We start from the raw sequence: 23206 nt of genomic DNA on the forward strand, positions 1-23206 counted from the left end.
TTTCTGTTTCCACAAATAACTTATGTTTTCCCTTTCACTACAACTTGTTTTGCATCTAAAAGTAGATTATGTCCGTGTAGTATTCGTGAATTCGCTTTCTAACCTTTAAAGTTAATCGTTTAATAAAACGCTAAAAAATTTTGGTCTAGTCTCTATATTCATGTAACATTAATGATCTATCGTATTTATTTATGAAATATAATCATAATTGTTAGAACCGTTTTTCAGAAAACACAAGTTTTTGACTCCTGTATACTGAAGTGTGAACATTGTCTCTGTACATCGAAATGATCAAAACCCTTCTTAAGCAGTTCAGTTTAGGAAATGTGTGAAATTGTTCAAACCTCGAGTCTGTTTTATTAGAGACTACAGGACTTTATAATGTTCTTCCAAAGAAAAAAAAAATACTTACTTCAACTATAAATTGTCCTTTCTAGTTTTCCCCAATAAGTATGACATAATTTTAAAATCGTTTTTGTTAACTGGGGAGTTCTTGAGAAACTTGTACGAGGGAAAAAATCTCACGAATAAACTTTTTGTGGATTTTTTCATGAGAAACGAGTTATTCCATATTGTAGGGTTGTTCACTAAGTCTTTATTTATGAAATATGAACAGAATTGTCTGAACAGGAAATACAAGTATTCAAAAATCATTTGATCGGCATAGGAGCAATAAAATATGTATATCTGTTAAAATCTCGAATTGCCTTTTTTTCTACGATCACCATACTTTCTTCCTTCATACAATCGTCTCTAGAAAGTAATAAATGCGAAACTGCCGAAAAGAGCGAAATCGAGAAAGTGTGCGCAAATTGTATATGGTAAACTTTGACTAATAAAATTCTGTTTTATTAGGACATCATAGTACAGGGTTCCTACAAATTGTAAAGTCAGGAAATTAAAGATACTCAGGTATGTCAAGGGAACTGATTGAAAGGTAGGGAAAAATTTGAAGTTTCTTTGGACGTTTTTTTGGTTTGGTAAATGGAGAACAGTTAAAAATAACAGAAATATCTCTAACGTAAAGTCATTATAAATCGTTGATGGTGCGATGAATCAGTGGACTGGAATATGTGTAACCTGCTACGTCACTTGCATTACTTATTCGGTGACCCTCCAGCTATCGAGGAAAGTTTACTGACATCGCAAGACGCACAAGATTTTCTGTTGAGTTGTTCGGTTCTGCTGGTTGCAGAATGCTAGTTGTTTTTAGAGGACCTTGATAATTTGACACTATGCAATTTTAAATTTTTACAACAAACAAAGGTGCCAAACAGGAGACCTATAGAAATCAGAAGGTAGCAAGCAATGTATCTAGAAATTGCAAACTATCTTTCTCCAAGATGATAGTCATTGAATGCCACCCCTTCCTGCGTAACTTTCAGACTTCAAGACCAATGGCTCCATTAGTTTCTGATGCTGCAGGGAGACTTTTACAAGATCATGATTCTATCTGTGAAACCAAAACTGTTGTTTATGTGGCAGAAGCAGAAAATTTTATTGTGAACAAAAATGTAGACATTGGATTTGCTGGCTGACATTTTCTCGCACAAATAGAAACATACTAAGGAACACAAACTGGAATGTTTAAGACTGGCACTGGATCCTGACTTTTGTGTTTACCAAACTTCAACAGAGCAGTTCTTTAGAAGTAAGAAGTAATTAAAGGACTGTCTTCGTTAGATCCTAATGTAATTCAACATTCATCTCATGTAGGTCAAAAAACGTTCTCTCTTCATACAGACGAGCTTCATACGTTTGGTATCATAGATTACGTGCTTGCTGAAAACTCTGGGAAAGAATACATCTCTTTTTTTCACTCTGAACTCGACAGAACTTCATGAAGTTTTCCAGAGTTTTAGCGAATTAGGACCTTACGCCGTTTACAGGAGGTTTCGTGCTGACACTGAAGAATACAAAAATTTTGGAAGATAGTAAAAATTGGACTATCATTTCTGTATGGAAATGTAACAGTCGAATAAAGAATTTTCCGTCAATAAATTACTATTAATGGAAAATGTGCATGAAAAGGTTATTGTAGCAGAAAGGCACATTCTTTATTAGCTACAAGAGGCATGAAATATTGAATTTGTACAAATCACCAGAAGATGCTTCTTACGTGTGAGGCGCCAGAGACGCTACAAAGAGTACTTGCACCAGCAAAAGGAGAGATGAGTGAGCATAAGAAGGAAGCAGATAAGAGAATGTTGGATGTTCAGCTGAGAGACGGTGCAACAGATGATACATCTGAAACTGGAAAGTAATGAAAATGACCTAGCCATTGATACCAAGCGGAACAATAGTAAGAAGAAAAGGGCTTTCTTGACGTAAATTTCAGTAATTCCCTGCCGCGAAGGTCAGTGTTTGGTCATGATTTCGCGTTAATCGTGTTTTTAATTATAGTTTGTTTTAATTCAGATAAACTACTGTTTTCATTTTGCTGTTGTAAAGTTTTGGTCATATTTGTACATATTTTATGTAAGATATGTAATCTCGTTCATAGACAAATCGTGGAGTCTTTCTTTTAAAGTAACGAAAAAATAGTGGTAACAAATATGAAGAGAGAAGCAGAATCAGGAAAAAAAGCTGAAGTGAAATTGTCAGATTGGTGAAGAGAAAGGAAGGGAAGAGGAAGCAGACTTCACAAGAATTTTATATGGTCATGGAATTCTTATAATGAGTCATGGAAAGTCAGTTTTTTAAAATCAGAACCTCTAAGAAAGAACCCTGTACTACTACAGTGTATAAGGGTGCTTACGTGTGTTACTACACAGGAAGCTATCAGGCTAAGTAAACCAAGGTTATTATTGCTGAATGGTATACAAAAAGTGAAAAAAATATACGGACCAGGAAGGAATGAACGTGAGTTTCCGACTTATCGTCCCAATACGTTAACTGCTACGTTACACAGTCCGCTTTCTGAACAGCCATTCTATCATTTTTGAAGTCTATGTTCAACCACTCGGGATACCATATTTCAGATATACTACAAACTGACAAGAGTATGCTTGAAACATGTATGTTAACTCAGAGAAGATTTTCCGCGACTCCTTTGTTGTTAGAATTTGGGTTATTGTTTCTTTTGATCCTCTCGCTCTTTCTCTCTCTCTTTTCTTGCTTTCTTTCTTTGAATAAGTTATTTCTGTGGACAGTCATTTTATATTGAGTACGTACATTAGGTTCTGGATTGGTGATCACAGTTACTTTAGTTGACAGGGTTAAGAAAGGTAAGCTATGTCGTCTCCTTAACGGCGCTGTTTTTTGTTTAACTGTCAGTATGTGGGTTTTGTGACAAGTGTTCTGTGCCTATAAAGAATGAGCGCATAGAGAAATTAAGTAAAACATATTTATCTACAATTTTTCTGATACATTTAGTCTGTAAGTCAGCTTTGGAGAGTTACTGCAGAGGTGTTAGAATTGGGTCATACAATCTTTATGTTCCAGTTTAGTATATACTTTCGTACTAGCTAAGAGTTGTTGCATCGTGTTTAATGCACGGTAATACAGGGTGCGGCACGTAAAACCGGCCCGTAAAGTGAACACATAAAATGAAATGTAATGTATTGAATATGATTAACTACAACACATAAATGAAATGTAATGTATTGAATATGACTACTCACCTTCACAGCAGCCTTCACAGCAGGTGCTGAAAGTGTCACCTCCGCCCACTTCAACACACATGTGAGCATGATTGAGGAGATTCATATATACCCTTGTCAGTTCTTGTGTTGTAATGCTATTGGTGACATCCTGGATCCTGGTCTTGAGTTCTTCAATTGTGTGTGGATTTGTTTCGTATACTCTTCCCTTTAACAGTCCCCATAAGTAAAAGTCACACGTGGACAAGTCTGGTGACCGAGGAGGCCACAAGCCTTTTCTGATTGTCCTCTCTGGTGTAAACATTTCATGCACAAGGGACAATGATGCAGCTGATGTGTGGCATGTTGCACCGTCCTGCTGAAAGTAACATAACTGACGCTCCTCTTCGGTCAAGTGTGTATAAAACTCCTCCAGGGTTCCCATATACACGTTACTGTTCACTGTCGTCTCAAAGAATATGGGCCCAATAACGCGTGTGGCGGAAATGGCACACCAAACACCAATCTTCTCATCATGCAAGGGTACCTGGTGGATTGCGTGTGGATTTTCTGTCGACCAATACCGGTTGTTTTGGGAATTTACGTACCCAGACAGGTGGAACCACGCCTCGTCACTCATGATGAGCATTAGTGGATCCAAGAAACCACTGGCAACATTGCTCAACAGCCATGAACAGAAATGCACCCTCTTCTGCAGGTCAGGCTCCTTCAGTTCTTGCACAACACTTATCCGGTACGGTTTTAACTTCAGTCCCCTTAAAACACGTCTGCAACTTCTCTCACTCGCATGAACCTGTTGACTCAATCTCCTGGTTGATTTTCGAGGACTTCTTGTCATTATCTCCTCCACCTGCATCTTAATTCAGGTGTGCAGACAGATGGTCGTCTGTTCCTGGGAGCATTTTGAACCGATCCTGTACGCCGCCATTTTTCAATCAATTATTGAATGGTGCATTTTGCTGGCACAGAACGTCCTGGAAATTTCTCCCAAAACAAATTATTTGTTTTCACAAAAGATCCAGTGAGAATGAACCCTTCAACAATGGCAACACGCTCGGGTATCGAATACGGCACACACTGACACTCACCCGGCTTAACACAACGAGGCCTTTTTCTCAACTGGTTTCGACAAGTTTCACTGGCTGCGGCTGCACGTGACTGCTGCAGGTCACGTAAGTCGACCCGACCTCGACACGCCATCTCTTGGTAGGAAGGTAGATTATTTAAGTGTTGCCAAAAACACAATATACCAGAATATTACGACGGGCCGGTTTTACGTGCCGCACCCTGTATTTACGTATCACTTTTTTCCCTATATTTTAGTGATAGCTTTCTCTTGTATGAAATTTGGATGAAGGACACAATTTAAAATATAACTAGAATTATTCTGTTTTCTACAATCCCGATTATGCTCTCAGATTATTACAGGATTGACATGGCGTATTATAAGGTTTCTTTTCAAAAACATAAATTGATTTCAAGTTTAACGTCCCTTCTAAGCGCCGAGGCTATTTAAGAACTGGAACTACATTTTAACCTTGGACCCGAACCACATGATCTACCACTGGGAATCGAACCCGGGTCTTCCATACCAAAGACATGTATGCTAATTATTTCTAGAACACCTTTGCACTGTCTTTTTGTAGGTGCATCTATTGCTTTAGGGTTTATGAACTTCGATTTTACGCGAGAAGGAAACGTAATCTTTCCGTGAATTTGGTATTTCTCTTGTATGAAATATCACAAAACTTTGTATTATTATTATTATTATTATTATTATTATTATTATTATTATTATTATTATTATTATTATTATTATTAATAATAATAATAATAATAATAATAATAATAATATTTTATAGCCTGCTATATGCAATGCTCTTCCAAATATTGCATTCATTCTTGTAATTTACAGCATCGTCTATATGTCATACAACACGAGATGATCTTTGTTGCAATATATTAAAGTTTCAGTAAAAACCTTCTAGTGATCGTAAATAATAATCTTCACAAATTTAATAAAATCTGTCTTCTCTCCGAGTTTTCATTTGATTTTATCACATAAATCAAGCTATTATTATTATTTTGACCCTTTTGGTCATTACAACGTACATTTTATTTTAAATTCTTTATCTGTATTCATTAAAAGGCAGTAGGAAATTAACTTGTAAATTGTTAACTTTAGAGAAAATATACAGGGTGTTTCAAAACAACACCGACAACGTTTGAGACGTGATTCCTGACACCGAGATAAGACAAAAAGTATAGACCAACTTGGGCGCACAAATGCATCCTTTCGGAGTTATAGGCTGCCGAAAACATGAAAAAATGAAATTTAAAGGGCCGTAGCTTCAAAACTATGGGACCTACCGTAGTCAGGCCAAGATTCCACTTAGGAACTAGTATGTGCTCTTTACAAATATCCAAGTTTTACAATCCCCCGTTACTTCCGCAATAATTTTTATAGAGGTAGTTGGTGATTGCTTCAAATTATATGGGGGCCGCGGTGGCTCAATGGTAGAGCGTTCACCTCTGGTGCTAGGAGTCTCGGGTTCAAACTCTGCTCCCGCCAAATGAACTTTGAGGTGGACAAACACCGTGTGCGTTGGTTTTTTGGGGGTTCTCCCGTTTCCTCCCACTTCCTTCCTTCCACCATTTCATTCATTACTCATCATCACCGTCTCCATTAGCCTAACCGGTATAACCGTGGGACGTAAAACTCAAAAATTTCATTTCAAATTATATGCCCGTAGCCAAACTCCCTCTATAAAAATTGTTGTGTAAGTACCTTAGGATTCTGAAACCTGTATTTTTTGATAGTTGACGTATTAGTTCCTAAATGAAGTGTTGACCCGACTACGGTAGGTCCCATAGTTTTGGATCTATGGCCCTTTAAAGTTCATTTTTTCATGTTTTCTGCAGCCTATAACTCCGAAAGGAAGCATTTGTGCACCCAGGTTGGTCTATACTTTTGTCTTATCTTGATGTCAGGAATCACCTCCCAAACGTTGTCGGTGCTGTTTTGAAACACGATGTATATAGGAAAGTACCAAATAGTATTTTATATTTCTGAGAAAGGATACTTATTTTGATAACAATGTTTTATTTTACAGGGTTTGATAGATACAGCCGTTAAAACCAGCAGAAGTGGCTATTTGCAACGTTGCTTGGTAAAACATCTAGAAGGTCTTATAGTGAACTATGACATGACAGTTCGCGATAGTGATGGTAGTGTAATTCAGGTAAACTACGAATTATTAAGGAATTACATTTTTATTTTTATTTGTTTTTATATTTTTAAAAAAATATTATTTGTGATTTTTAGTTCGTCTTCAAAAGTATGTTCAGTTGCCAAATACATTTCGTAACGAGCTTTTTAGTCCAGGATAACGTACTACCCATATGTTCAACTGTATTTTTTTTCTCGAAACGGATATGAAGAAAACCAATTACATAACAGAATAAATATATATATATATATATATATATATATATATATATATTACGTGTTATAGGCTGTCGAAAACGTGGGAAAACAAACTTTAAAGTTAAATATTACACAAAATACTGATCGTAGACGTGATGCGGCATGATATCGTCAAAGAATCCTGACGTGCTCTATCCAAATTTGCCGTTTTCAGATTTTTGCAATAGCGGCGCAAGGGATTCCCCAAAGGACGTTAGGGATTCCTGGCTATTTTATGACGTTAATTGAGTGGACAAGAGTATGTAAAGGAAATAATACTACGTGGCAGGAAATAATACTACTCATACACGCAAATAAAAGATGGCGGATGAGGTAATAATCATCGTGCGTGGTTGCATACCTCCTCAAAAGGTACTAGCAAAAACGTACAAGAAATCACTGGAAACGTCACGAATCTACAATTTAAAAACACGTACAACAACAGCCGATACTTAACAGAAAATAAAGAAACTTTGATTGCTGATCTGCTCATATTAACAAATCACAACGCTTTTATCACGATTTGTTACTGCTGCTACTTTCGTTTAATTTATTTGTGTTTTGTAATGTACACTCATGTCCAAAATGATTGTCGCATATCTATAACTGTTTTCTTGTAAGAATATAATTTGAAAATGATTTTTCAGGGTACTTTTAATACTGATACTATGTGTATAATCGGGATATGTATATTTGTGGTAAATTTCATAGGAAAAGAATTATAAGTACGGAAATTAGAATGAGTAAAACAAAATGTTGCTAAATGGACAAGAAAGTTTTATTTTCGTTTTATTGTTCTTATTTTCTGCTCTTTTGACTTGAAATTTGCTACATACATGTCTTTGCCGATTATATACATACTAACGTTATAAGAAATAACGGGCGAATTCGTTATCAAATTGTATTCCTACAACATATTTATAGACATGCGACAATAATTTTGGGCATGAATGTACATACTGTCTATCTGCGAAATCATTGATGATTATCTCATCGGACTGTACCTATTACCACAATGCCTGACCGGGTGGGAGTGTTGCATATTTTTGGAAGAGGTCCTGCCTGAACTATAAAGGTAACCAAGAAAGTTCTGTCGTTTTTCGCCCTCCACCTTCGAACATCGATATCTCACCTAAGACGTACCTGGAAGATATATAAAAAAGAAAGAAAGAATCCCCATCAACATCGAGGATCTTCTGACAACGTTCTGGAAGGCCATGGATTCCATCGTGGTAGAACTTGGTAGGCCGTGAAGCGAAGAAGGTATCAAGTGCATTTTGCACGTCTGCTAGGGATTTGAACTGGTGTCCTCTAAGGTGATTGTCCAAGGAATGGAGCAGGTGATAATCGGACGGTGCAATGTCCGGCTTGTATGGTGGATACAATAGTGTTTCCCATCCAAGGCGTAGAGTGGTGTCCCGGGTCATCCTAGCCACGTGGGGCTTGGCGTTGTCCTGTAACAGAAGAACCACTTTGCGATTCAAAAGTGCTGGCTCCTGAGTTTTGAGTTTTTCTTGAACACGGCTCAACTGCTGACAGTGCAGCTGCATTAATGCTGTGACCGGCTGGTAGCAGTTCCCGATACACGATGCCGCGAGCAGCCCTGTCTGTACCTATTGCCCATTCGATTTCAGTGAAAGAAACGATGAAAATAATTCTAAAGAAAATTAAATATCAAGAACATGAGTGAGAAGTGCGTGGTGATTTCAAGATTTTGCGCATTTTATTAGGACAGCAATCTGGATATACAAAGATGCCATGTTTTATTTGAGAGTGGGACAGTAGGGCAAGAAGTGAGCATTGGCTAAGAAGGGAATGGCTATTATAAGTACTTTGGAATCCAGAATCTAAAAATATAGCACATGAACGTTCAGTTCGTTAGGACAAAATATTACTTCCACGTCTTGACATTAAGTTGGAACTCATTAAAGAATTTGTGAAAACACTCGACAAACAGGGACAATATTTCACGTTTATATATAATGCATTTCCACCCTTGTCCTATGGAAAAGAGAAAGAAGGCATATTTATTGGCCCCGATATACGAAAACATGGAGAACAGAGATTTTAAAGCAACAATGAATCCAGCTGAGAGAGATACCTGGGTGACATTCAAAAGTGTAACATAATTTTCTCGGTAACTGCAAAAGTCCAGATTATAAGAAGATTGTAGAAACTATGTTCTTGAAATTTCAAGAACTTGAGTGTGACATGGGTATTAAGATACATGTCTTGCATTGATATCTGGATTAAATTCCAGAAAATCTTGATCAAGTAAGTGAGAAGCAAGGTAAGGGATTTTACTGGGATATGAGAGATATGGAGCATATATACCAGGGTAGGTAGAGTGTTAGCATGATGGCGGACTATTGCTGGAGCATAAACAGACAAACGGCGGAAGAAAAGCATAAGTAACTCACCAAAGCTTACAAAAAAAATGTTTGATAACTTGAAAGTGTTTGTCTTACATATTTATCAGATGTTGGTATATATATATATATATATATATATATATATATATATATATATATATATATCCAAGAATGAAAATATTCTTGTAGGTGAATGTATTTATATTCATTCAGATTTATATTTCAGTACAGACATCTGTATAGTTCCTTCGTATTTCTGTTCCCATATATAATATATACATATAAAGTTTGTGGTATTGGGTTGGATTTTCAAGGTCAATTTGAGGGAAAACCTAGGGTGATGAGAAAAAACGGATTTCATTTTCGGAATCAGCGAGCCAAGAACTATTAAATTCACCTATCAAAATTAACAACTTTTCTTCAGATGGTTTTCTTTTGCGGCCCTGTGTTATTAGTCTGCCATTATTTTTATAAAATGTTTATTTTTATAAAGTAAAGGTGTGACTTTTTACTTCGGTTGAGAACTATCCTTATTACATTTTTAACTGACAACTAACAGTTTACGTTCATTATTTCTGTCTATTTTCTTGTCCATTACTGACAAAAACACTATTCGAAGTTAATGTTTTATTATGTTTTGTTTTGGTAATGTTTCATGAATATTTGGCCATGTTGATTAAAGTTTTAAATATTTAAAAGTATCTCTCTTAAGTTGTAACAGTAACTAGAGATGAAGTTTCATCCTTTTATAAAATTCTTAATAATTTTAACATTTTAAAAGATATAATTCTATTTTTTTGCAAATATTCAAGTAAACTAGAATGAAGCAAACAATATTTAAAAACATTTTTGGAGCAAAATGTAGTTGTTTAACGAATTGATAAAAATAAGATTAAAAAGGAAATCAAGTTTTACTGCAAACTATGGATATTGAACTGATGATCATCGGGAAAGGGAAACAATTAGAGGTTACACACTAAACAACTACTCTCTGATAGTGAGTGGAAGTTCTACTTTGGAAACATATATATTCAAGTCACTAACACAAAATGCCTAATCACTGTGTATTTTGTGGCTTGTTTCTATTTGGTACTTTGTTTACGTTTGAAATGATTAGTACCCATGCATATTAGGAGTATGTCATATGTATAATAACTAAAACATTAAGAAATTTACGTTGTATTTCTAATAAAGCATAATATTCCCTTTCTCTTTGTAAATTTCGCTGCGCATTTGCCACGTTTACGAAAAAAGAACTTAGAATTTGGTCATAAAAGTTTCGGAGATTTATTCTTTTATTACAACTTCTGCTTATTTTGTAATTTATTTTTTCTTAAAATATTTATTTGAAAATATGCTTTCTTCTTCTGCACATTTCCGAGAAGACATATGAAATTTTCTCTCGTAAGAAAGAGAGTTATTTCTATTTACGTAATTTCTAAAAGACATGCGATAAAAATTTTCGGCATGAGTGTACATATAAAATGAGGTTTTTTTCTTTTTATGAATGTGTAGTTACGTGGAGAAAACAAGTACAATTCTGTGAACATGTTTAAAGATGATGCAATTTATACTAAATTTATGATATTATGACATGATTCCAGTAAAAACTATAAAGCCATATTAAATTTCTTAACAGTTCCTGTATGGAGAAGATGGAATGGATGTTTGCAAAGCCCAGTTCTTGAAGGAGAAACAACTGAATATTCTTGTTGAAAATTGTAAAGGAATATTGGACAACAGTAAACTATCGAGGCTAAAGGATAATAACGAGACGAGGAGAATCAACGAAATAAATTCAAAGGTAACTATGCTATAGTTTTAGTTCGATTTCTTTCTCGACCGTTTTTTCTCTCTCCATGTCCTTTTAGTTTCCATTTTATGTTGATTGGGCCCTACCGTGATACTATAGCTGCCGATATTAGCTTTTCACTGTGAAAGTTGCTAGCTGTGAATTCACCTATAAATCAAAATGCAGTGGTGTTTGGTGGTGATGTATTGATATCGTGGTTGAAAGGCGCTAGGGCCTCATAGTTTAGTGGTATGTTCACTTAAAGCACAGGTTTTTAAAACATGCTCAACGTCCTGCTGTTGGTTTCTGCAATCTAAGGAAATTAAATAAAAATTAGTGACGTGTGAATAACTGAATAGTGGAAAGTTAGAAAATAGCAAGTAAGAAGTCTAAATTGATAGGTAACTACTCTGGTGTTAGCCAGTGCTTGCAAGTAAGAGGTGAAACCCCACAGACGATAATACTAGGAATGAAAAAAAAAAAAAAAAAAAAAAAAAAACTTTAGATGGCATTATGCATTTTTGTCCCTATATTATTATACACATAATCTCCATAATTATGATTGTATGTTGATGTACGAGTGCTGAAATTTTGTAATTAATTCAGAATTACGTCTTCAAAGAAGTGCTTCTTACACATGAATGCAGAATAATACAGGTAGCTCTTCAGATAAAATGACCTCAATGAACTTATAAGTTTGGCAGTTGCCCACCCTGACCCAAGGAGGTGGTCCAAGGAACTTCTGCCAAATATTGGAGAGGAAGTGGTCTAACGGACCCGCGTTAGGAAGTGTAGTAGGGTTGGTCCGACGCTCCCTTAACCAAGATATTCATCCTAAAAAATTGACAATGATCCGAGCCAAGAATTTGGAACGGGGTGATTCACTGCCCCCTAGGAGAGCTAACATAATGACTTCTCCAAGGCTTCGTCTCATTGTAGACATTAAATTCTGTGTTGGAAGAACCTAGGCAGATGGTCCAGTCGAAAATCTACTAGTTTGTCTCGTTCTCAAATTTTGACAAATACTTGTGGCGGAACAACCGGTGACCCAACCGAAATTTGAAGGAACTACTAGCAGAATTTAAGTAGATTGGATGAGCAAAACTACAATTCAAAGTTTAAAAACGTAACATTGTCACAGTTGAGTGAACAGTATAAAATCAAGTTCCATCAAATGTAAATAATAGTACATCATTCATATCTGTTCGATTTTAGTCAAATGTAGATTATTTATGAGGCAAAATAAATGTATTTATGATTTAATATAGGTATTTTTATTAAAACGTAAGAGGAGAATGTAAGCAATATGGTGCGATCTCTTTCCACATAAGAATAATGTCACTTGAAAAGTAGAGCTTGGGGGTCCTGGTTCGATTCTCGGCCAAGTACGTTTGTTGTGGACAACATCGTGTTCGTAGGTTTTGTATGGGTACCCCAGTTTTCTCCCATATTCTCATTCAGCCAATTATTCCATCATTATTCACTTGCTTTAATCATCGTCTCTCTAAGAGGCATAATCGTGGGAGGTTAAACTGAAAAATTTAATATTTTCATTTTCTAAACAGCTTTCGACGAACTCTTTTCTCATTAAGGGTCAGCACCCTGGATTATCCATCCGTTTTTAACGCTTGTGTACTACCAAGAAAATTGTTACACAGGGATTACCATTGGGTCTTCTAGGACCCATCAAAATGATGTATCTGTAAGTGTATCGGAAAGAAAATGTCTAATTATAAATATTAATTACAATTCTTTATTGTTTCTTATTCTTTCTTTAAAACAATTTACAACCACTATCTGCTGATGCTTTAAAAAAGCAGGTATACCAGTGCCATCATTAGTCCAAATTTCTTTCATGCTCACTTTCGAACTCTTCTCGAGACCCAACAACAGAAGCACACCGACCAGAGCTTTCAGTTCACAGAAGTCTGTACTACTTGTAAGATCGGCTCTGGATTTGTATTTGCTCCGAACAAGAGAAATATTCTGGTCAGTCCATTTTTCTATCACTTTAAACATGGAGGCATCAAAACTAATGAAAAAAAAAAAAAAAAAAAAACCTTTCTCTAGACTGGCAGCTTTCTTCTTTGCCCTTTCGCCCCAGGTATAACATGAACTTTATTGCGCTGTGGAATTTTTTTCACTGGTTTAGTTTTCCAGACGTATCCATCTCTTCCTTTCATTTTGGTTCTCTGGAATGTCCTCTTCTGATTCGACAATTTCTTCACAGGATCTTTCCAAAATTGGCTCTGCTATGTCGCTTTCATTTCAGCGAAGATTATTATCACAGTCACTGACGTCTTTGTCTTCCAAATTTTTTAAGAATATCATGAGCACACGGATTCGATCCATTTTACAAAGTACATGAAACGTACAATGTGCTATGTAAATGAATTTTGTACAAAAATGTAAACAGGTGTTACGACTTCTTCTTATATCATACGATGACATGAGGCAGTACAAGGCAGAATATATGGCGAAATAACTGCATGTGGAACGTACAAATTTTATTTTACTTTTTGTTTGTCACATTTTACTTACAAGAGAGAACGTACTACGACACAATGGGAATTTGAATCCTGCCATCTGTTCAGGATTGTGCTGTGTGTGGATTTTACTCTAAATTAAGAATGAACAGGAAGGGTATATGCACATAAATATTACCGTGGGATCTTTTGACACCCCAACATACAAAAGTGCTCTTTACGCAGAACCATTAAACATACAACAGAAATTTTTGGTAGGCTTATTTAGCATACACTAGGGATAGAATACAAGAAAGGACTGAATTGCAATATCACTCGTTTAAACGACATTTCATGTTAAACACCTCTGGGGTCCCAAAAGACCCCATGGTAGTACACAAGGCTTAATGCATGATCCGTCAGTGGCGGCGTCAGGAATACTTTGGGAGAAGTTACTTCGATTGTAATCTTAGAACGAGATGAGCATTGATAAACAGACTTCAGATTCGTAAGTAGCACCCTTGATGCTTTCACTTTACAGCTTGTCCGTCAGTAGCATCACAAGAATCCTATTTAAGAGTTTTGAGCAGTGATAGTTTTAGGCTAAGTGAATGATATAAGAAATAACTTTACAGTACGAATTTTGCTCTGTAGGGGGCACGGTGGCTTAGTGGTAGAGCGTTTACCTCTGGTGTGTGGGGTCCCTGATTCGATCCCAGCTCGCGCCAAGTGGGCTTTCTGGTTTTACAAACACCGCGTTTGTGGGTTTTATCGGGGTTCTCCCATTTCCTCCCACTTGATTCATCCTACCATTGCATTCATTTCTCATCATCACTGTCTCCTTTAGCCTAGAATTCCCGGTAGTGTCACTCGGTCGAAAAAGTGTAAAACGCTTTTTGAAGCCAGCCATTCTGAATGAAGTTTTCCTGGGTTTTCCTCATTCACACCAGGAAAATGCCGGGGTGGTATCTTACTTACAAGTCTCAGGCCGCTTCCTTCCTCCCCCACTCATTTCTTCCTTCCATTTCTCAGGATAGTGTGCTCGCCGAGGGACGTCATCCCTCAAACGTGACGGGCTAAATGGCCTTAGATGCCGAAAGTCCAGAAATCTAAATCCTAAATCGTAAAATCCTTTAGCTTACAACGGTATATTGTTATTATAATGATATTGTCAATCTGTACCTATTTAGTCGATACATGATCAGAGGCGCAATAACCAAACATATATACAATTAAGAGAGAAAACAAGTAATTAATCGGTTGTCATGGTAAACATTATTATTGACAGAATATACATATAAAGGTATGGTTGTTGATGTATAGTGTATGTATAAATGGAAGAATAAATCGACATTAGTCGGTATGTATAATATTATAACTCATTGAGATAGATTTGATATATCTACGAATTAGGGCTAGAACGAAAAATAAAGATAACATAAGTATTTTCGTTTTAAGCTTAGCTAGCATAACCGTGGGACTTAACTGGAGCTAAAACTTAAAGGATTTCATGTGGTTTCATTCTACGAGTATCACACTGTAATTGAATCTTGCCAGAAGATCTCTCGGTTTCGAGGAGCAAATAGAGCCACTCAAGTTTAACTAAATTTACCCCACTAATAACAATGCGACGAAAATTGCTACTGAATTTTTCCAAATGGACAAATAATACTTTCGTTAAGATTTAAGTTGACTTTTGTTACTAAAACTTTTAACAGCGTATTAATCATTCGTGTTAAAAGCTTCAGAATTAGCTTGAAGCTTTACATGATTGTTATGGTTGCGTGCAGATTATTTTGAAATGAGATAAAGTGACTATACTTTTGCGTACTTGTGACGTTCTTTTTGACATCCATATTCAAGGTGTTAGAAATAATCGGAACGTTGAAGTCTTTACTGCGTAGGTTGCTTTGTCGAGGGTTTGGACGTGTTGTCCACGCAGATGAGTATCTAACGAATGGAACAAATAATAACCCTACAATGCAATTATCTTGGCTCTTAGCAACATGTTACTTTGCGTTATTCTGATGCAGAATAACACCTCTGCAATTCAAAAGTACTTCAAGATTTTTCTATTTTTTGTACAACCATTCCAATGCTACGAGTACACAATTGCGCTGATCGTCTGGCCAGATTGAAGCCGTTAACAATACACGAAAACTGAGCAATCCATCAAGTACGGAACATAACTTTGTGTTAATACTTGGTAGTTCTGGATGTTTTTGTGTGGGTTCATGTAGTGGTAACGAGATTGAGGAGTATCGTAAAGATTCCATCGCACTCTTGTTGAGAAACTGATACTTCCCTTCATAAGACAAAGAAGAAACAGGCTCACTTATCTTCCTTAACGGCAGTCAATTCAAGTGGTTTCCATTGTCTCACTTCATGCTGTATGAGAACTTCATACCCATTGGAACTTCTAACTCTAACCTCATAGATTATAACATGTATTAATTCTAGTGAGTTTGACCTAAAAACTTTTTCCATTAGAAAAAAAAGGTGCTTTTTCAGTAAAGAATAAAGTGTAGAAGCTGGACATGGTAAGTTGATTCCATATTGTAAACCATGTTCATTTAAATTTTAAGTATTTACACAGTTGAATCAGATATCGAGTCCCGATTTTGAATATACATTTCAAGAGCTTCGGGGGAAAATTAGCATAGTTCATCCTAAGCTGATATTGAGGAATTAACTCCATTTTATTAGATCTTACGGAAAGTTGTCATATTATTATTATATAAAAGGAGAAAAAAAAGTTGACTAGCTGCTTAGAATAGTGTGTGTTTAATGATCTATTTGCATTAAATTTTAAATATAATATAGGTATACGCTTAATAAGACTTTCCAAACCTTATCAAATTTATTATCTGCTTGCAATATACGCGTATTAGGAGAAAAAAACCTGCACAATTTACCAAGAACAAACCTATTTAATTTTAATCGTTAGTTATCAAGAATATCTCTAAGCGTGTTTTTCTTCGTGGAAAGTTTCACTGTTATAACTAATTGTTTTTCTAGGACTTCTCATTTGATAGTAACAAGAAAGAAATAATAATACTGAATTTAAGTTTTTTTTTTTATTTATTATGCGTACCAATTATAATTTTGTATTATTATTTTAGCCGTGTTTAAGCTATCTAAAATATAATCAAACTGAATTTTCAGAATATAATCAATATATTTTATTTTGTCCGTAGAGAAGGAAGTGGAGAAAGAAATATGGCGATCCCACAAAGAAGATTAGAATGAATGGTTTTACTGCGTTTTCTGCGTCAGTTAATGACGAAAATGACAGTACATTTGATTCCCATACAGGACGATTGAAATTTACGAACGAATTGTGTTCGATGTGGTCCAGTTTTGATTATCGGGAGAGGAAATCGTAAGTATATATATATTTTGTTTGATGCTGTAACTGATGACTCTGGGACGAGTATCAAATTCTAAGTAACATAATTGTGATGGACAAACACCGTGTGTTTGAGATTCTCTCGGAGTTCTCCCGTTTTCTCCCACTTTCTTCATTCCACCATTTCCTTCATTTCTCATCATCACCGTTTCCTTTAGCCTAGCCGGCATAACCGTAGGACGTAAAACTTTAAGAAGTAATATAACGTAACATAATTATTAGTATTGTATTCTCCTTCTCAAAATCTGACCAGCACTTAAATTTATGGGCACTAGATGGAATATTGCAATATGATTGCCTATTTATATTATTATGATTTAGTTGCTAATTTTGTGTCAACACAGTAATCTGAACGCTATGTATTATCACATGTTCCAGCTTAAGCGTACTTTTAGTAAACCTTTTTTTCTTCTTTCCTTTTTTTTTATCTGATGTACAATGGCATTTGACTTAAGATTATGAGCCAATTATAAATCTCTACGAGGATGGCAAAGCATATGTCACTTTTTTTTTTTTGCTATTTTCTGATTTTTCGCTCGGGTAATTGACCACACTAAGATCTATATGCTGAAGAAAGTTAATAATGCCTTAATTAAGAACTCTCTCTCTCTCTCTCTCTCTCTCTCTCTATATATATATATATATATATATATATATATATATATATATATATATATATATATATATAATATTTTTATACCTTTCGAATCCTCGTCTGGAGACACGAATTGTACTATGTGGCAACGTCGTAAATAAAGAAACAGATTAGATCTGCCAATCTACCAAATAAATATTGATATTTTCCAAATGGTAGCTAAAGTCGATATTGATTGACACTAGCATCACTTATTGGTGTAGCAATCGATTTAACTGCTTGTTGTATTCGTAGAGTAATGCTAATGATTCCAACTTAATCTGCGACGTTGCCACATTGTAAAATTTGGTTCCCCATAGCGGCGAAGGAAGCCCCGGAGAGCATACCATTACATAATATTTTCGCTTTATTTTGGCGTGTAGAATAGTGCTCTGTGGTCCGTGGGCGCAGTTGTTATATATATATATATACTGCTAAATAGAGAATTCTTAATTAAGGCATTATTAGTTTTCTCCAGCATATAGATCTCAGTGTGGTCAATTATCTATAAAAAGCGGAGGCTCGGATGAAGACAATGGTAAGCACCACTTCCGATGAAATTGAGTTAATGGGTGGAATGGGTTGTGATCGAACCATAAAACAGCATATAGGTAGTTTAATTTCGAAAGCAAATGGCAGAATAAGCTTGTTTGGCATGTGTCATTACATTGCATTGCATGGGAATGTTAAAATTTCTTTTTCGGTTTACCTAAAAGTTAGAAAATGTTACATACCATTGTGTTGCCTCGTTCTGCTCATATAATATCTCGTTTCCATTAGTGAACTGAAAGTATTTTAAATTGAGTTAACAATGTTGTAATTGTCTTGCCTATACAAATATACATATTATGTTTTCCCACCCTCTTATAGAAATGATGATATCAACAGTACCTGTCTGGCTAAGTCGACTGGTGGGTGATCGCGGAAGGCCCAACGAGTCTGAAAGCCTTGTGAAGGGGGAGGGCTGCGGGCGGGCACATAGGGGAAAAAACTATTTAAAATATACAAGAAACTTAATTATCAGTTTTTTTCTTTTTTTAATACGAGAAACAGAATTATTTTTTATAAAAAAATATTGAAATATACTTCAATGTAATGTTCGAAAACAAGTTATAAAAACAACTGAACAAATTTGAAATATCCATTTTCATTATTTATCTATTCGGTGCAAGCGTCAATGAGAAGAAAATGTAATTTTACGAATTTGCAATCAGATCTCTTCCCTTTTTTATCATGTTAATATCGGCAGAACTGATGACAACAGTCAGAACAGGTCTGTTTGAATTTTATTTTATTATTGTAACAAAGTGTAATTTGAGTGACATTGTAGGCCTATTTATGAAATGCCACATAATCAGTTCACACTAGGTACGGTATCTTCCCTAATAATGCTACCTAAATACCGGAAATTATTTACTTGTTCAGCTATTTCCCTTTGAAATTTAAAAGTTGCTGCAGTTTCCTTCGTACCAATTACCATAGCCTTAATTTTCTTTATACTTATTTTCATTCTATATTCTTTAAAACTTATTCTCAAATTCTTTAATATCGTATTTATTTCGATTTCAGATTCTCTGACAGACAGGACGGAAGTAGAAACTAAGATAACTATTTATTATTATTATTATTATTATTATTATTATTATTATTATTATTATTTATTATTATTATTATTATTATTATTATTATTATTATTATTATTATTATTATTATTATTATTATTATTATTATTATTATTATTATTATTATTATTCTAAAACATTTTTCTACGTGTAAATAGTTTTCTTTGCGTGTATTAACTTCCTTAAAACAGTCATTTTAATCCATTAGTAAAAATCACGCGCGATAACGATGGGTCAAAAATCACGAAGGGGTTTCAAAACAACATAACTCCTCACATATGTTAGCAATATGTATTGAAATGCTGGTATAACATACACTACATATATGACGTATGTGTCGTCTGCGCGTGAAAAATAGTTTCACGTAACTGTCCACCATAATGCAATTCGCATGCTTAAGCTCTTGCCACAACATTCGTCATTACACTTCTCAAGGTTTTTGAAGTTATCGCCTGGATTTCTGTGTGGAAGTTCCTCTTGAGCTTCTGTATTTTTTGAGGTTTATTGGCATATACCCTTTCTTTCAGGTGGCCCCAAAGGTAAAATCTGGTGCCTTAAAATTTGGAAGTCGTGGTGGCTAAGGAATGTCTGCATTTCTTGAAACAATTCGATGCCCAAACATGATTTGTAGAAATGTCGGTTTATTTCCGGATGTGTGTGCTGCGGCGCCATCTTGCTGGAGCCAAACGTCTGGCATGTTCTCCACTGCAGGGCGGAAAACTTTTTGAATCATCGCCCGGTATCGATTGCTCAGTATGCATTGCCATTGCCATCTTCGAAGAAGTAATGGCCAACGATTCCCTGGGGCACAACACCATATCATACTGTACACTTCAGATAGTGTGTTGGACGTTGATGTATAACTTGTGGCAGTCTTGGGAAGTAACGTAACGGGAGTAACGTTTCCTAGTAACGCGTTACATTTTTTCCAAAGTAACTGTAACGGAAACGCGTTACAAATTTTTAAGTAACGTAACTATTTTGCGTTACTTTTTTCGCGTTACTTTTCGGATAGGTAACCACAATATATGTATATTTTTTCGGAAACAAATGTTTCTTTCCTGTTGTTTCCAAATGCTGTTTTTGGAAAATTAGGATAGCCTCAGGGAAATCACGTGTACTGATTGCAAGCACCTGGAAGATTTTGTCATAGATGTTGACAGCTCCAAATCAGTACATTCAGTGAGTGAAATGCGAGTGCTTTGATACCGGTAGTCTATTTTACTTTTATTGGTGTTGTTTTGTTTAAATGGAGAACGAAATTTTTTTACCGTTCGAACATTTGAAAGAACATTTGTAAGGTGAGGATGATGGTGGACAGAAGTAAAGTGTCTGAAGTGCCCCGGCGGGAAGTATTTATAAGCAACTAGGGTGCCATAATTAACTATAATGGGGTTAATATGAATAAACTTCTCTGATGAGCAGGCCTACTTTATTACTAGAAAATAGTTTGTTGATGGTATGTAATATTGGAGATTTTTCAGATCAGTTTGCGTATCCTAGAGTCTCGTTGATTATAGAGTTTGAAACTAGCTTTAAAAAGCATGTATCGATTTTAGAGTTACTGGCAAGTTTTGATTCACTCCCAGTTCGTGTTTTCTCATTTTATTAGTTGTAGTGTAATGTTTCTCTATATTCTGTATTTTTAATTTTACATAACAACATTGTTATTATTATATAATTAGTTTAACAGAATAATAATAAGCAGCTATTTTTTCTAACGCATAGGGATGGGCAGGAGTCGAGCTAAAACTCGACTCGACTCGACTCGAATTTAAATCGAGTTTCTAGTCGAGTCAAAGGTAATTTTCTAGATTCGAGTTCTTAGCCGATTCACTGCTTTTGACGTCGAGTTTCGAGTCGAATCAAGTTTCATAAATGGCTCGGTTGTTCAGTTCGTTTTAACTCGTTTCGAAATCATGGCCTGATTATACTGGGAAGTAAAAGCCATGAAAAATGTAAGCAGTAATATGAATACTTTTAGTGTTGCTCACGAGAGGGGACACTGCTCACATCTCGTCTCGTCTCGATAACGAGACCACAGGAGATTTTTATAACGAGCTCAGTTCGGCTCGAGCCGGGTTGGTTGGGATTAGCTATCTGCTCGGTTCGGCTCAACTGAGCGAGGGCTCCAGCCGGCTCGGCTCACTTCTCGGTTCGGCTCGATAGTGAATGAGCTGTGAGCCGAGCTGCTCGAGTCGTTCACAATTCTAAACCGAGGCCGAGCAGTTTTGAACATATGTGGTCAGCGCTCTATAACGTTTAACAATGTTTGGCTCAAGCCCGAATATTTCGTGTTTATACAGTTTTGTTATAATAAATGAATAAATAAATAAATAATAATAATAAGTACTAGTATCATTGATAATAATTATATTGTCTATGTAGGATACTTGAAAAGAGTACTTGAAACTTCACACAGGATTTGGCTCGAGTCGAGCTCAAAGATGTCTGTTTCGACTCGAGTCGAGTTTCAAACAAAATTTGCTCGTGCCCATTCTTACGAGTAACACAGTATGACATTTTAGTCAGTGTTACATTATATGAAAATGTTTATATAGCTGTCAAGTAAGAATTTGTTCTTGCATCTACATAGATCCAGAACGTGCAATAATAATAATAATAATAATAATAATAATAATAATAATAATAATAATAATAATAATAATAATAATAATAATAATGATCGTGGTAGTAATAGTGGACCCGATAATTGAAGTAATTCATTTTTTTTTTTCACATATTCAAAGTTTCGGACCTAAAAGTAACGCGTTACTTTCGAAGTAGGGTAACAGCTACTTTCGGGGGGCAAGTAATACGTTACATTTTAAGGGAAAGTAAAGTAACTTGTAACGCGTTACATTTTTACAAGTAACTTACCCAACACTGACTTGTGGATTCTTGGCACCCCAAAATCTGAAATTTTATTTCTTTACCTACCCATGAGGGTGGAAATTTGCTTCGTCACTCATAATCAAATTGTCTGCGTTCTCACGAACCAACTCCTGAATACACGTAGCAGATCTGATGCGTTGCCCATAATTTGTTGGTTACAGTTGTTGCATTAGTTACACTTCATAGGAATGCAGGTGCAAATCATGTTTTAAAATGCGGCGCAGTGTCGTTCGACTCAGTCTTACGTGGCCATCCCACCTGTTTGTGAAGACCTACGATGCTTCTTCGACACTTTTCCGAACCCATTCAGCTGCTGTATGTATTCTTGCCGAGCGTGGTCTCCCGGATGTGTTAAATCAGCTATCGAACCGTGCTCTCTGAAATGTCCAAGCAAGTAAGAATCATTGATTCAGAAGGTACATTCCCGACACGAAACTGACGGCGATACGCTCTTTCTGTTAAAACAATTGATTTCTGGTTTCCAAAATACAGTTCAATAATAGTCGTTCTCTGCACAACTGTGAATTTTTCAATCTTCCACTTTCTAGACGTCTACTTCATGCAATCTGCAAAATAAGAGGAAAATAAAGATTATATAATAAAATTATATGAACTGAGTTAAAATAAAGGGGTACTTCCGGTTGACGTGAAAAGTTTAAATTTGACATGACTGTATCTTTCAGGGACTAACCCACAGGAAAATTGCCAATAGTGAATATTTTTTATTTTCAGGGGACCTAAAGGAGGCATGAAGAAATTGTCCATGTTATTTAAAGAGGCCTTTTTTTTTTTTTTTTGGACGTACACCGTATAATCTCACGTTTTACGTGCTTGAAATTGGAATAAAAACTTGAAATTCCATATGCTTGTACCTTTTCGTTAGGTTTATCTAAGTAAAATACTAAAAGTAATAATTTCCAGCTTTAGAGTGGTTTTCCCATGTTATTTA

The 23206-nt window shown here is 35.6% G+C and overlaps 1 protein-coding gene across 4 annotated transcripts in view; it reads left to right on the plus strand.

Moving 5' to 3' along the window:
- Positions 1 to 23206, plus strand: part of LOC145688339 (DNA-directed RNA polymerase I subunit RPA1-like) — a 475886-nt gene that overhangs the window by 118811 nt on the left and 333869 nt on the right. For all 4 annotated transcript variants that reach the window (XM_081762462.1, XM_081762461.1, XM_081762464.1 and 1 more), the window contains exons 19-21: positions 6716 to 6844; positions 11080 to 11244; positions 16895 to 17079. In XM_081762462.1, coding sequence (XP_081618588.1) covers positions 6716 to 6844; positions 11080 to 11244; positions 16895 to 17079 — 479 coding nt within the window. The remainder of the gene's footprint in view (positions 1 to 6715; positions 6845 to 11079; positions 11245 to 16894; positions 17080 to 23206) is intronic.

This window comes from Thermobia domestica, chromosome 6 (genome assembly GCF_964235325.1).
Source record: "Thermobia domestica chromosome 6, izTheDome1.hap1.1, whole genome shotgun sequence".
NCBI classification, from domain to species: domain Eukaryota; kingdom Metazoa; phylum Arthropoda; class Insecta; order Zygentoma; family Lepismatidae; genus Thermobia; species Thermobia domestica.